This window comes from Tenebrio molitor, chromosome 2, assembly GCF_963966145.1.
Source record: "Tenebrio molitor chromosome 2, icTenMoli1.1, whole genome shotgun sequence".
In the NCBI taxonomy this organism is placed as follows: Eukaryota; Metazoa; Arthropoda; class Insecta; order Coleoptera; family Tenebrionidae; genus Tenebrio; species Tenebrio molitor.
In genome coordinates this window covers 7,663,013-7,679,353 of record NC_091047.1, presented here as the reverse complement: position 1 = coordinate 7,679,353, position 16,341 = coordinate 7,663,013, and the positions used below count along the sequence as shown (strand labels likewise).

Sequence of the window (16,341 nt, the reverse complement as noted above, 5' to 3'; positions counted from 1 at the left end):
TCATACTCCAATTCTCTCACTTTTATCAACTTCATCTTTCTCGCAACATTATTATTATTAGCTCAAAAGTCACTACTACAAGACTTCACACAAACTTTAATCGCGCTTTAAATAAACTAAGACACGCAACCACAAAAAAATGCTTTATGATCCTGACACTTTATTGATGTCTTAACTTACAGGTCACCCACCTATAACCTACACCTACAGTCACGAGCAATAAATTTTGGACGTCAAGGTCATTCTTTGACGCCATCGAAAATGCTCCATTGTAAAACAGTCATAAATATCATAACCTATCATCATGTTGTATGACATTAATTGTCATTTTTTTGACACTTTGTTGACATGGGCATAATCAGGCGGGGAAATTTCAAATGATTTAGCTAGTTTACTTTACAGCCGCTCATCAGCGGAGATAATAACTTCACGGACGCCCTCAGCGGAGATAATAACTTCACGGACGCTCCTCAGCGGAGATAATAACTTCACGGACGCTGGTCAGCTCGTTAGATGCAGCAGTGCAATGTCATATTTTACGGACGTTTGAAGAAAAAAACCTTTTACAACAAACAGTGATCTGACTGATCTGTAATCCGTGGTGCGTTCACAATCAACTCTTCAACGTCCACTTTGAGGATAAATTTAAATGAACACCCGATATTTTGAAAATTCATTAAATAATCAGTAGACTAAAATCAGTCCGTCTATTGGTAAAATAAATATTTCAAACTATGTATAACACTATACAACAACAGTCAATAAATGATTAAATTTGCAACAATATGGCCACTCCTGCAAGCGTCCACTTCGAAGCCTTTTCTTTAGTCTTTAGGTTAAAAGTCCACACGAAAGTCGGTCCTCGAGTCCTGGTTTTGTAAACGGGACAGTCGTACATGTTCCGCAGATCCTGTTTGTCCTGCGTAATGGCCTTAATAAAGATAACCGGCATTACTGGGAATAATTCTTTGAGTTTTGCATCAGCTATGCTTCCCAGCTGGGTGTCCCACCTGAAAACAAAACACAAATCACACTTAATGAATATTTTCCCGACAGATTACTCATTTCATACTATTTACAACGGGGACGTATTTATTGACGGACGCTTGTCCGAACGAATAATTCAGTTTACATAAATTACGGAAATTAAATAATTTTCATTGAACCAAATTTAACGGCCAATTCATTGCAATATTTAGTTTATAACTTGGTCAAATAATGAATGTGGCCAGTTCGCGCGTTTAATTTGCTTTATAAAACGGTCGACTTAATTTATTGAATCACTATTTGGGCATTATTTATGCACTGACCTCGCACCCTCCATGTAGAGGCCGTGAACGTAGGCGCCCTCTCGAGGGGCCGCTGCAAATTCGTCTTTTTGTTTCTTGGTCACGTCCGTTAACAGGCACATTTTGTCCAAAGGCCATTCGTTCTTACGAGCGGTTTGTTGCATGATGGCGGTGAGAAACGATTGAGGGTTGAAGAAGCCCCCCAACCACACCGTCGCCGGCATCGAGAAATCGGTAACCCAACCCTCCAACTCCTTGATCCTCGACCCCAAATCGGCCACCCATTGTCCCAACGGCAGCATGCTGGGGTACGCCTTGGCGGCCCAAGAGTCCGGGACTTGCTCCATGAACAACGCCTCCTCCAAGATTTCCATGTCCGAGGTGATGGTCAGCTCGCCCTTCAAGCCTAGATCTAGCTCCCGGAGCGACCTCTTCATTTCTCGTGTCAAATTATTCATGCGTTCGCATTCTTGAAATGCGACGATAATGTAGGGAGTCCTGTCCTCCACTTTGGCGATCATTTCGGCCACCGGAAACTCTTCCGGGAGGCGGTCCGCGATGTCCTCCAGGTTAGCTTTCACCTACACTTCAGTGTGAGCAAATGAATCGGTGATTCAGTCATCTTACCTTGTCTTCTCGAGAAAATCCTTGACCAACCGCAGCACCAGCGTCTCTGGGTTGCATCTCAAAAATGGTTCTGAACATGACTTCAGAAGTGTAAGCCAAAAAACCGATTTCTGCGTTAGGATGAAGGCCGTAAAGGTAAGGACTCTCTGGGGGCAGTCTCTCATCTATGTAGCGGTGGTATCCGGCGTAGTCTGTATTTGGAGGGCAAAAGAATCCTGGCGCAAATTGCAAATCTCCTTCTAAAAGCTCCGGCTGGAGGTATTCCATCAGATAATTGCGACACAATCGTCGATCCCAGTCGTCGGTGATGTGACCTCCATACATGATTTCTCCAAAGAGGTAGCGCAAGTCTTCGTATGGAATCTAGAAGGAAAAAATGTTTTGCAAAAATTCTTCTCCAAAAAAATAGAACAAACTGACTTTGCTGTTGGTCTCGAGATAGTTGTACAAGACGTTGACGCTAATTGTCAAGTCACCCACGTTGAAAGGATAGTTTCTGTTCCATCCCTGTGGCCCAAACTTTCTTCTTTCGGCGACAACGGCGTGAAAATAGCACAAAGCGAAGAGGAACGCTTTGAACTCTGCTTCTTTGGTGCAAATGTCTAGAGTTTCTTGGCTAAAATTGTCTAAAGCTTTGTGCAAGTTAGCGTACATTCCAGTTGGAGGTTCGTTGGTGATCTTGATCGACGATTCCAGAATTCCTTGAGGTATCACCGACACTGCAGGGTCAGCGTTAGGTTCTGCGCTCAAATACAATCTGAAATTAGTATGAGCAGATTCGGCGCATTGCTCCATCTTCTTTTCCAGCGTGGGCAGCCACCTCTCCACCAAATGGATATTTTGCAAGATGACCCAATCGCCTCTTTCCGATGCCATATCCAGAGCGTCTTCCGCCACAATTTCCTGGCCTTGCCCCAAGGATACGCTGTGAAAGTTTCCTGCATCCAAAGTGAAACCCAACTTTTTTCCTAGTTTTTCCACGTCTTTCAGTGGATTAACTCCCGGAGACAGAATAAAAAACACGGGAGTGGAGGAACTTGTCTCTTCGTAAGATTTTGCAAATTCAACTGTTCTAGCTGTGATATACTTAGAGCCGAGCTTTTCTTCGATGAAGCAACGGACAGCGTACGTCATCCTGTCTGGTCTTAGAGCACGCATCATGCACAGGTGTTGCAAAGAAGTCTTGTTTTTCCACTCGCCTGGAAACTTTTCCTTCTCTGGACACTCGCTGTCCACAAATTTTCTCCAACGCTTCGCCGATCCTTCCAAGTCTTTGTCCAAACCTCGAAACTCTTCAAATTCGGACAAGGCCTTGATGCCGCCCCAAGACAGGTTCGTGAGAAAATCGACTGGCGACGTCAGATTCGGAACAACCGGAAACCGTAAAAGAAAGTCCAACTCTTCTGGATCGATTTCTTTGGAGTAAAGCAAAATCTGGAAGGCCATCTGGGCCATGAAGATCAACTTGTCACATTCGAAGAGTCCTCGACTCGTATACATATACACTGAGAATGTGATGTTGTCGAGAAGATTGACCACTCTCTCTTTTAGTTTTTCGGCGGGTTCCGCTTTAGACAAAGCATCTTTGAAGACCACACTGAAGGCTTTTAACGAGAACTGATAAATCGCGTTTATGCGACACAGATCGTTCAGAATGAAGTAGAGAAGAGATGCTCGAGCCGAGCACGGTCTGTATTGCTCGCGTGCCTCGTCGATCTTGACAGAAGTGACTTTAGCTTCCTTCACTTTCTCCTCGATTTCCAGCGACATTTTCTTTGTCGTTTCTAAATTCTCGACGAGTTCGACATCGCCCAATATGTTTCCGGTAGCAGACGACAGTCGAAACAGTAAATTATCTTCGCACCGCTTCAAAATAATTTTGAAATCGTTCTGCTGTTTGGTCAAAGTGGACTTTAGGGACTCCAAGTCGGGACGTTCGGCTTTCACCACTTCTGCCAAAAGCTGTTCTTCTAAACCGTCTCTGGTCACCGTAAAATTGATCAGAGTCGTTTGCGCTTGTATTTCTGGTTTGTAATGAGGATTGGCCAGCTTGGTGTGCAAGATCATTCTAAATTCTGGATTGAAGTCTACGTCCTTGTCGCCTATCTTGATCGCTTTCCCTTTCTTGATCAAGACGCGTCCTAATACAGGATCCAAGACAGCATCAACCGTCTCACCAATGTTTTCCAGTAAAATCACCTGTCCGTTTGTTATACATCTCTCAATAGTGTCGAGGTAGTTTTTGGTGCTCAACCTGATGACTGTCAAAGTGTCTCCATATTTGGTTTTGATCCACTTAACCCCTTGCAACTGAGGATCTATCATTAACGGCCATCGAGCCGAGTTTGTGAGAATGCATGCATTTTCTGTCGACATTCTGTCATTTGGAAGTCCTTCGTTATTCCATTCGGCGATCTTGGCATCATCTGTGAGTAACGACAACGGATCCAAACCATCAGTCATAGGAATCTTAGGTTCGAGCTTTTTCAAAGCTGGCAACCAATAGTGATCGACCATTTCGCTTCTGTATCTTCTAGTGAAACATCCAACGTACGAAATGAAAGAGGTGACCAACAAAACATCTCCCGGAAGAGTAATTATCAATTGTCTGTACAGCTTAACTAGTTCTCTCCATCGAACGTTTTCCGATGCCAGTCCATTAACTAATCGATTAGCCAAATCGATCATTTGTGTAGTAGCGTCAGCTTCCGCTTGACACTTCATCTTGGCAGCAGTGGCTTCTTCAAAATCTGCTCTCAGAATTGCTAACTGTGATTCGAGATAATTCAATTGTTCGTTGAGTTCCGCCAGTTTCGATCTAGCTTCCGACAGTTCCGCGTTGGCCTTTTGTAGAGCCTTCCTCTTCGGCTCGACTACCACGAACACATCATAAAATTTCAAGATGTTGATAACCCAAGCGCACAATCCTGCAGCCGCCACCGACTTACTCAAAATCTTCTGCGGGTCGAATTCCGGGTTCTTGGTATATTCCAGAGTAGCTTTCACGACTTCTGCGTGCATATTCTCTTTGTCGTAGTTGATTAGGTCGTCCAGAAATTTATCAACTCGTGTCATCATTCCCTTGCACGCTTTCCAGCTGCGATCCTTCGGTATCCTCCCTTTTGACGAGAACAGAGTCAACACTGCTGCCGTCACAGAAACCACAGCTTCCGGTGGTTGCGTGAAGGACTTCAACTCGGTCAGGTTGTTTTTGTTGAGAGTGTTCAAGGCTTGCTGGGCTGCTATCAGAGCTGGTTCCGCTTTAGCCAAATCGTCAGCGCAAATCTTCTGCTTCACGCTGACATCTTCTTCGATAATTTTCACTTTGGCTTCTTCTTCGCTGGCGATCGCTTGCTCGTGGGCCACTTTTTCGTTTTCCGCACTTAGAACGGCAATCAGCTTCCCAGCAGCTTCGTTCTTTTCGTTCAGTTCTACTTCTTGCACAGCCAGCACCTCCTTCAAACCGTCGACCTCGTCAGAAGTTGAAGCCAACTTGAGCAGTCCGGATTCGAGTCGTTCGATGTTGTCTTCCAGATTCTTCGTTTTTTCGGTCAGCAGCTTCGCATAAAGAGCAATCTGCTCAAGAAAAGACTTTGGAGTTGTGTAGTTGTACCGTTTCTCATTTTGCAAGTAGAGCTCAGACATGTTGTTCACTACTGCGTGCACGTCAGACATGAATTTTGAAACTGACGGTACCAACTCCTCTGGAAGTACGTCAATTTCTGCTACGAATCTCTTCGATACAGACTCCAGCGCTTCTCTGGGCCACTCGTGAAACCAATCTATTGACGTACAGTTCACGATAGCCGGAAATTTTCTGGCGCGGATTCTCAACGTCGACCCCACAGGAGAAAAACACAAGACGGTCTTCAACAATCTTCTTACCCGATCAATAAAGAATTTCCAGCAGTTCTCTCTAGTGTCCTGCAATCCCGTACTCTTCACCTCACTCCTGACGCCGTTTATAACATTTTCAACATCTTCGTCTGCCAGCAATTCGCTGATTTCTCCAGACGCCAACATGTCGTTGATAGCAACCAAGAAAACTTCGTGGGGGACTTGAGCGTCCGTCATCAAAAACACAATTCCAACGCTCTTCAGTCCCGACTTCAGATACAACTGACCCAAGTCCGCCTTCAGATCGCTCATTGAATAACCTTTCTTCAACTGAACTTGAAATACTTCAAATGAAGATATGAAAGCGGCGAGCCTCGTCAAGGACTGCTTTCCGGAACCACCGACTCCAATCAGCAGAGCGTTACCCCTTGGTGCTTCCATGATCCTGTTAACTCGACAAACGTGGTACATGGCATCTTCGAACAACACCAAATTCATGGCCGCAACCAAATCGTTGTACCCGCTCAAAGCTTCGTGCAACAACTTACTCAAATGGTCGAACTCGTGGATCTGCAAATATTTGGGGTCGCCTATGCCTTCCGCGAAGTGACAGAAGATCAAAGGCTCCTCGAAAACGTCGTTTTCGTTCAACTCTTCAAAACTCTTCTTGACTGCTTCTATGACGAGCTTGTTGTAAGTGTCCAAATCTCGCTTTTCTACCAACTTGTCGCCATAAACTCTGCCAGCTTCGTGCATCCACAGTCTTATCAAATCTGTCTGGTTCTTGATGGCGTCTCCCGTCGTGAAAAGCATCCCTTGGAATATGTTGGACATGTCTCTAAGAGTAAAAGTGTAGTGGAACTTGACCGCGGTGGGTAAGAACGTAGAAGCCACTTTTTGGTGGAGGAAAACTGCTGCATCCACCAAAAAAGTGCTCAGTTTCATAACGTTTCTGCTGAATTTGTTGTGCTCGGCACCGAAATGTTGCGAAATGATACTGTGATAAATATGTGTGCAGGCTTCCTGCGATGGGAAACTGACAGCAAACACGCAAAAATGACGTTGCAACCTTGGATTTATAGTGAATGAGCCAGCTGTCGGATTCATGCAAGAAACAAACTGGACGTTGTGGATGTCCTTCAAAGTGAGCTTTTGTCTGTCGTACCAGTGCTGGTAGTCCATGTATTGTCGGATGAGGGTGTGAGGTTGTACTGTAAAGTACTTGTCAACCTCCGGCATGTTCATATCATCGACGAAATAGATCATGGTCTTGTTACCAGGAGGTCCGTAAACTCTCCCTGCTTTCTTTTCCAAGGGTTTTTCCAAAATTCTTTGCAACATTTCCGAAGTGGTGTAAAAATTAAAAGGAACATTCGTAACTGCGTAATGTTCAGACAGCGTGGTCAGCTTTTCGGCAACGATTACACTTTTGCCACTTCCAGCAGGACCGACCAACATCACTGGAATCCTTTTCGCCATGAGTTGATCCATGAAAAATCGAATTCTCGTGGTTTCAGCAGTATTAACAAGAGTGGCTTGGAGTGGAATGTCAGTGTCCAATTCGAAGTCATGCACTAGTTCAGTCCAAGGAGCAAATCTTTTAGTTTCTTCTTCTATGTAGTAACTGAAGACATTTCCTCCAGTGACCGGGAATTTGATGGTTTTGAATTCGTTGGTAAACCACTTACTGAACTCGTTCCGCCAGTCTATTATCTGGTCTTGGAACAACGCCGATCCGAAAGACCAGACTGTACAAAAGACGAAATAGATTTCGTACCACTCTTTCGGACAATCAGGAGGGACGTTCTGAGGAGTTAGGAAACAATCCAAGAGAAAGCACAACATCGACAAGTGTGCCACTTCAGAAATGGGAGTGATTTTCTTCAATTTGTGTCTTAGGACTTCGAGACATGGTGGAACGTACTTGTCAAAAAGAATCATGAGGTTGGCTTTTTCGTTTTGTTGTTGTCTTGTGTCGATCCAAGATGCTACATAAGGATTCCAACCTAGATCTGCTGGATTTATGTACAAGATACCAGCTCTTGACACGGTGGCTGGAGTTGCTGTTCTTAGAGTGGCAATCTCGAAGAGCAATCTCATCGCGAACGTCAAAGCAATGCGTTCGTTGCTCGCCAGCGTGAGGACTTTGTTGTCGTCCATCAAAGTGTTCAATGACTCGATCCACATGGGATCAATGTCGCCATCTAGAACGATCCATTTGGGCCCATCGCCCGTTAAATTAGCTTGTTCTCGCATGATGACCGAGAAGAGACCGTCTTTCCATTCGCGAGTAGAAGGATTGATCACTCCAAACAACTCGTCGTTGGTCACAGCTTTAGGATTGAGGTCGTTGTACACAGGCTTTCGTTTCTGGTTTTGGTAAGTTTTGTTCAAGGTCTTCCACACCATCGTCTTTCCGGTTCCTGTGTTGCCAATGACGAAGACCGAGTGTCTCACGGCGAAGAGTTCCTCCAACTGCACAATCTTCAAAACGAAACCGTCTTCCGGTTGCAGCTTCAGATCAACAGCGGACTTTTTGATCATCTTTTCAAATTCTGCATCTCTTTTTCTGGGAACGTCCAAAGCCGGAAACAAATCACCAATCAGTCCCATGAAAACGGGAACGTCGTCGGTTATGATTTTGGGAATGTTGAAGTCGCGCAACGCACGCATCAACACCTGGTCTTCGGGTCGTTGTCTGTCTCCGCGTTTCAACGACCCCGCCACCACCAACACGGATTTGATGGCTCTCAACCCCCAATCGTAGTGATCTTGCTTGCTCAGCAACTCTCTGCACAAAGTGTACAGCGTGATGAATTTTCTAGCTAAAAGTCGAGCTTCTTGGAAACCCTCAGCTACCAACATAATTTCACAGATCAAGGCAAAATCCGGTACCACCATCGCGCAAGGTCTGAACAGAGCTTTAAGGTTTTCGGGCAGCTCGGTCCGACCGGCGTAACCTGGGTTCATCGTAATGAAGAGTCCTACCTGTTAGCGATGTGTCAATTTAGGTGAAGCAGCATTTGGTGACAACTTACCGTCGGGACCAGCACGATGTCCTGACTCAAGAAGTTAAATCTCGGCTTTTTGTCTTTGATCGCGTCTTGAATTATCTTGACCTGGACTGCTACCACGGAGAGTACTTCAATTGAGATGCGATTGAATTCGTCAAAACAACCCCAACAACCAGTCTGTGACAGTCCCTTGTAAATGTTCCCAATCGACTTGTAGTCCATTTGTTCTGAACAATTGAAGACGTACACCATCACTCCCAGAGCCTTGCCCAAATCTTTGGTGGTCTCTGTTTTGCCAGTTCCCGCTGGTCCCGCAGGTGCCCCTCCCATAATCAAGTGTAAGCTCTGGGTCAAGGTTATGTAGCATCTGTCCGTCAACGGTGTGATCACCAGACGAGGAGTATTGCCTAAATACTCGTACTGGTATTTGAACTGGGCATCACAAATATTCCCAAAACAGTCTTTGATCTTGTCATCCCATCTGTGACGCAGCTGACTCTGCCATTGGAAAGCTTGCGAGTTTTCCACTTTGATCGCGATCATTTTTGCTACGACATCCCTGGAATGGACGTCGATGGTACAAATGGTCATAATTTTTTGTCGCTCGCCTGCGGTCAAGTCACCCAACAACAAGTTGATCAAGGCATTGAGCTGGTTAATTTGTTTCTTCTGATAATCCTTCAAGGCATTTTCGTAACCCTCTTCGAGCCTGGCGAAAGCCATGTTGACTTCAGTTGTCCACCAGATCTGAGTACCTGCAAAGAGAAGCTTGTACTGTTGGCAAAAATGAACAATTCGTGTTTCCCACCACAAAGAGCCGGCTGTGCTGGATAGTCGTAAATCCAAACTTCTCGGGGCTTCTCGTCGTACGTGGATATAGCCTCGGCGAAGCAACTTTGCAAGGTTTTCCTCATGACATCTATGACACGATTCAACCATACCTCAACTTTCCCGGTGCAATCGCATATTTGGCTAAACTGTACGTGTTCCTCGTTCTCTTTGGAAATCATACCGTAAGCTCTCTTCGAGTTCTTTCCACCCTCTTTCTCAAACTTGAGCCTCGCCAAAGAATCAAACAGCTTCGTCAAGTGCCTTTGAATCAAGTCCGGTTGATTTCCATTGGACAATATGTCCAAGAGATCAGCAGAAGAGACGAAATAGAAACGCGGGAAAGCCAATCTCTTCGTCTCCAAATAATCATTGAGCGCCTTCTCGCACAAAGTGAGTTGGGACAAGATTCCGTCGAGTTTTTCGTAAAGTCCAGGTTTGTTAGTTGCTCTCACAACATTTAAATCCTTCAACATCTCGCTCAACACTTCCTTGAAATCTCTGTCGATCTTCTCGAACCGTCTCGAATCTTCAGGCAACTGACTCCTGATGTCTTCAGATCCGATGAAGATACTCTCCAGGTAGCACCATTTGCGTTGCACTTCAAAGAACACTTGTATGACTTGGTCGGCATTCGACAATTTTCTCTGCCAGTCGGAGACTTCCTCCAAGAAGAAATCGATAAATTTGGAAGTCATCATGTTCTGCAACGCCACTTGATTTTCTTCTAACGTCTCGATTAGTTCTTCCGAAGCCACGAGAAGTCGCAGATTGGTCCTTTCGTGTACTTCTGTGGCAAACATCATGTTAGTCCAGATGGCGTTCAGTTCCTTCAGAACTTTTTCCATTGCCATTTCTTTGACAGATTTGTCAACAATATTCTTTACTTCATCTTCGTACTCGTGGAGGTTCAAGGCGAGCAACTCGCTGAGCGTCGTCGAGTCATCCATAACAAAGCGGACCTAGGAAGAAGATGTATCAGGGTGCAAATTTAAAGACTGTCTTTTATTGGAGCGTTTTATTTAGTAGAAATGGTATAAAAAAGGCAGTTGTGTCGATTGTACTCACTGTATAATGCGGTGGTAACCTTTCTTCAGCCTTTTGTAAGCAGTGTAATAAGGTAAACGAGTTGAAAGCAATATTTTATCTGGTACAACTACAAATAAATTTACCTTCGTTGCTTGCATGAGTTGCTTCCAATGTCTGTCTCTGATTGCTGGATTCTGCAATTCGGTCACGGCTCGTAGAGACGTCAGCATGTTCTTAATCGCAGCTTCCAACTGGATGTAGACATCCCAAGCTCTCAACTCCTTGTCCATTGCACGTACCTCCTTGCCAAACTTCTTGCACTCCATTTCCATAGCCTCCACGTCGATTTTCTTCCATGGAGTCTTCTTCCACTCGTCGATGCACGATCTGAATATAAAAACATAATCCCACAACTGTTTTATCTGTCTGATCTCCTTTCTCGCATGATTCATCGGTTTGAATTCGGGCAAAGTCAGTTCAAAGAGATTGGCTTGTTCTTGCAGCTTTTCCATTTCCTTCTCCAACTCCGTCAATTCCGCGTTGGTTTTATCCAACAAAGCGTAAACATTTTTGCAATTCCAATTGTAGAATGGAAGCTTCTTGAACATCTCCCTGTACATGGACTGGCGAATCTCAAAGAGATTAATTCGTCTCTTGATGGCATTGACCTGGATGGCTTGCAACGGAGCCACATTTTGTTTTGTAGTGGCGGCAACTTTCTTGCACTGTTGCCACCTGTCGGGAATTTCCTGGAGCTGAACGTGGACATCTTCCGGAAATTCCATTCCGTACTCCAAAAGTAAATCCATAATTTCTTTCAGAGGCTCGAACATGTTGTCGGTTTCTATTTGTCTTTCTTTCACTTTAAACAGATAACCCATCACTTTCAACAAGCCGTCGTAGTCGTCTTCCAGCAGTTGAACTTGCATGGCTTGAATTGCTTCCACTATGAAACTGTCAAGCTCATTCAGACTGTTAATAACGCGATCGTAGAGATGCTGCTTGAAGAGATTACCCCACTTGCAGATGGTATTAAGGATGGCTTGTTTCAAAGGTTTGACATCGATTCTCATCCAATCACCATCAAGTATCTTCTCGTTGTTCATCGCTTCCACTTTCTTGTACATGTCGTCGTAGAAATCTATCTGTTCCTTAAACTGAGGCACTGTCGGGGGAGTTTCCTTAAGCTCCGCGATCCTCTCCAGTTCTTCGTTGCTCAAAAGTCTACCAAACAGCAAGAACTGACGCAGATATTCGTGTCTGTCGTCGGTCCAAATGTGGGTGAATTCATCAAACTCCTTGACGTACTCGTAGGCATCTTCCCTCATCAGCATCATCCTGCTCAATAGTTCCTCAGTCAATTTTCCCAATTCGACGTCGCCTTTAACTTCCCCAAAATAATTTGTTTCTTCCATTTCCGGATTTACTCTCTTCATTACTTCGCCCATCTTGAAGATGTCCTCGACGAATCCAGTTATTGTTTCGATGAAATTATCATCGTCTCTTATGTCAATCGAAGGTTGAAATACGATATCTGGATCGTGCAGTTCCAGAGACAGTTCAAATAGAGGTAAAACAGGCGTCGTATCTCCAGTTTCGTTCAACAAATAGTTCATACTGTTGAACACCGCTTGGATCAACTTGTTCTTGACGACATCGTCGACGTACGCCAAATACGCACTCCAATTTTCCTTGCGGTAAGCAATGAGCGGATCTACCACAACTTCTTCAACAGCTGCTTCTAATTCTTCGGTTGACTTTTGCTTCTTCTTCTTTCCTTTCTTGCCTTTCTTCTCTTTCTTATCTTTATCTTTCTCTTTCTTGCCTTTTTCTTTCTCCTTTTCCTTCTTATCTTTCTCTTTTTCCTTCTTGTCAGGTTTCTCCTTCTTCGCCGGTTCAGGCTCTTTCTTTACTCCTTTTTTACCTTTCTTGGGTTTAGTTTCTACGACCGGTTCTTCTTCCGGAGAACTCTCTTCCGTTGGTGGCTCCTCAACGGGCTCGGGAATGTCGAAAAACAGTCGATAATTCACTTCTAAAAGATTCTTAATCTCCTCGTATGTATTCTCAATTTGGGCGACACGTTTCGTTGCACGTTCTTGCCTGTCTTCCAGATACAACAAATTCTCTTTTTTCCCTTCTCTTCTTTCGAAAAGCGGGACAGTCACCCATCCGTCAAGACTTGTAATCATAGCAGCCAAATTCTTCTGACATTGCGTGACACGATCCGACAAGTTCTTAACTTTATTGTAGATTGTCAAAAGCACGTCGCCATCATGAGTACTCCAAGTGATGGTAGAAATGACCGATTCCATCATTTGATCTACCTCCTTCAATTCTGGTTCTATCAAATTATACTCTACCGGAAGAGTATGTTTCTTCAAATGGTTGTACCAGTCGACTATGCGGTTGAATTTCTGTTGGCACTCGAAGAGCAGCTCAAACTTCTCGAACAATTCCAGAGCTTCTTCGGGAATCTCCGGAATTTCCAAGAACTTCATATACTTGATCTCTCTCAGCGCCGCCACCAGCTCGTCGTCGAAGTTCAACCTGATCATTCCTTCTTCGTTCCGAAGCAATTCGAATTTGGCCATGCTGATTTCGATCTGTCCCGGAATCGATCTGCACCAATTGCCGAACACTTCGTTCCTGTCCTTTTCCAAAATTTGCAACATGTCATCGTACTTTTCGAAAACGTGAAGCGCCTCCTCCGACTTGATGATGTCATCTTCCAACAACTTCAACTCCTCCCCAGGCTTCTCAATTCTCTGCTTCAACTTGAACAGCCACATTAAGGTCCCGGCAACTGGGGGGAAGTTCTTGTCGATGGGAACACCATTCTTCTTTCCTTCGTCGAAGATAATCTTCACCGTGTCGAGCTCTTCATTGAAGATATCAATGATCCGTGAGTATTTCGGCGTGATCTCGTTTCTTATGACTGGGCGTTCGAGCAGATTGCCGATGATTGAGAGCAACTTGAAGATGCTTTCGAGGTTGTAGCAGTCGTCAAAAGCCTGACAGAATATGGCCGCCAGCCTCTTGTCAAAATCCGCACACTTCTCGCGGAACTCGTCGTTATCCGTGAGTATGCTGGAGTCGGCGGTGTCGCAAGGGTCGTACTGGATGAGGTTGAACACGTTGTAAGCTGCCCCAAACTCGTCGAAAACGTGCTCGCACTTCTGAGACAACAGTCGCCCTTTGATACCCCCAAACTCGACTTTCTCCAGCTTGCTGAATTCGAGATTGGTCGAGAGAATCGTCTTGATCAGCTTGAGTCTATCGATGAAGTCGAGCAGTCTTTGGAAAACCGTTCTTTGATGGAACGTCCACAGAACTGGCATCTCCTCGTCCTCTTTTTTGAAGTACGAGGGCAGATGTTCCCTCACGTGCTCAAACGACTCGATAAACAACTCCAAAATGTGTAAGGTCTTGTCGATCTTCTCGTACATCTCATCTGGTTCCCCTTGGAAGATCGAACTAGGATCCAGCTGACGGTTGCTCGCGTCGATCAACATATTCGCGATCTCTCTGAACAAGATTACCATTTTCTCGTTGGCACAGTAGTATTTGGAGTTGGCCCAAACGAGTCCCATACAGTGGAGCAACGGTTTGACATTCTGCTCGTTTTCCAGCAACTCCCCGTCTTCAAAATTCGAAAAGTGAGGCTCCATGGGTTTCAGGTAGATGCAAACATCTCTAGCCTCCACGACTCCGGCGACCACATCCTTGAACATGTTCTTGAACGTCGAAGAGTACGCGCTCTTGGTCATCTCCAGATACTTCGCAACTTGTTTGACTCGCGGATCTCGGAGTTGGTCGTAGATGAACTCTAGATTTTTGAGGCGAGCGTTCCAAAACTCCACTTCTCGACTCGGTGTCGGTTGATTGTCCCCCGCGAAGGCAATAGTAGAAGATTGCTTCAAGATTTCGTTACAGACGTTGGACCATTTGGTGACCGCGCTTTCGAGAGAAGCCTTCAACACCAGATCTATCGTCGCTCCATCCGACTCTTCAAAATTGTTGATGGCTTCGTACAATCTAGACATCCCCTGGGGCATCGGCAGGATTGTTTGACTCTTCATCGCGCCCCTGAGCTGCAAGAAACTTCACATTAGGTAAGGCTTCACAGGAAGAGGGGTTTGTACTTGTTCGACTGCGTTCTTGAAGGTGCGAACGTGAGCTACCACGTCGTCTGCGACGACTTGGGGCCATCCTTTCTGGTTGCCGGCGTTGCCCAAGAGTGGTAGAAGGACAGTGTCCAAAAGCACGGCGAGTTCTTCGATTGGTTTGCCCGCCATGTCACCAAAAATGACAACATCGACGAAATTCTCCATCGTGACAACTTCTTCTTTCTTCTTTATGAAATAAGTGTATTTGTTCTTGATGGCACTGTTGAATTGGGTAAAAGGTGTCAAGAGACCGGCTGTGGTTATGGTTATAATCATGAATTTGGCTTTGGGATTGTTGAGGAAATTCAAAATCAATTTCTAAAAACTCGTCGTAGAGTACAAAAGCGACATCTGCAAATCGAATACCTTGTTTTCTTCTATGGCCATCATTTTGCTCCACCGCTCCTGTTTCAGTCGGTAGGACTTGGTGAAATACGCAAGTATGAAGTCCAGTCGCTCATCCTCGTCGTCTTCGATGCCGCCTTTGTCGTCCTTTTTGGACTTGCTGGACTTGGTCGACCTGATGGACTTGGTGTCTTCATCATCGCCCATTTGCAGGAGTTCTAAATAACTTCGAACACTTGTCAGACCTTTAACGGCCTGTTTGCTAATAATAAACAGCTCGCTAAGCAACCGACAGCTATGGCGATCGATACGGATTCGTAGCGTTCTTGATTGACACCAAGAGGTGGTCCGCAACATGTGTGAAAGACGTCGAGTGGACTCACGTCGCACCAAATAAAGATCCCTAGCCCAAACAGACGTTTTATTTTAATTGATTGGGGTAATTCGGACGAAAGGAGTGGTTGGGTCAATTTGTATTAAAAAAAGAACCCCCGCGGTATTTACATATCCTGCGGAAGCAATAAAGAAAGGTAAACGCTGTGGAGAGACATCGACGGCTCAAGGTGGACGTAATTTATTCAGTGTTGGTCCCCGAAAGCTTTTCCAAATTTAATTTGCGGCGGAAGCGGAGGAAATGGAATAAATGTGTTTAATGTATGTAATGCATTATTTAAAAATGTCTGGCTTGCGAGAGATAAGTGATGGATCCCCTCTCACGGAGCAGAACTTTGAACGAGTTTGTTTGCTAAACAATTACACGCACTTTGCCAAGGTGGGCGTAATGTTTATTGGAAACGCGAAATGCAATTACGTTTTTTTGAAAATAATAGCAGTAATAGCCCAGTCGATAAGCATCAGTTACTCTGAGGACATAATTGATATTAATGTCTACAACATTACACTATCTCTTCGTTAATTGACAGACAAGTCTAAATAGAGGGAGGTGGCGAATCTATCGCTCGAACAATGGCGCATTTTGCGTTCACAACGAAAACAATAAGCGTTTACAAAACGTACGAATTAACTTTGCGTCTCAATGAGTCAATCTTGCGTTGATTACCTCAGGTTTTCAAATCGCGAGCTCTCGAGGAGGACTTCCACACAATAAGCTCCGACCGCTGCTGAATACGCGATTTGCATCCACAATGTTCTCACCAAAAGAACACACAAATCTAAAGAGGCTTTGACAAGCTGCAATTTTTCATT

General features: G+C 44.9%; 1 protein-coding gene across 1 annotated transcript; it reads right to left on the bottom strand.

The window, feature by feature from the left end:
• Positions 1 to 692: 692 nt before the first annotated feature.
• Positions 693 to 15,423, bottom strand: LOC138123315 (dynein beta chain, ciliary-like). The gene is made up of 9 exons (XM_069037954.1): positions 15,157 to 15,423; positions 14,767 to 15,108; positions 10,768 to 14,715; positions 9,576 to 10,557; positions 8,792 to 9,522; positions 2,337 to 8,741; positions 1,917 to 2,279; positions 1,311 to 1,870; positions 693 to 1,010 (listed from the first exon to the last, which is right to left on the bottom strand). Exons 1-9 carry the CDS (start codon positions 15,340 to 15,342, stop codon positions 770 to 772), a joined length of 13,758 nt encoding a protein of 4,585 aa, XP_068894055.1. The 5' UTR covers positions 15,343 to 15,423; the 3' UTR covers positions 693 to 769.
• Between the last annotated feature and the right edge of the window lie 918 nt (positions 15,424 to 16,341).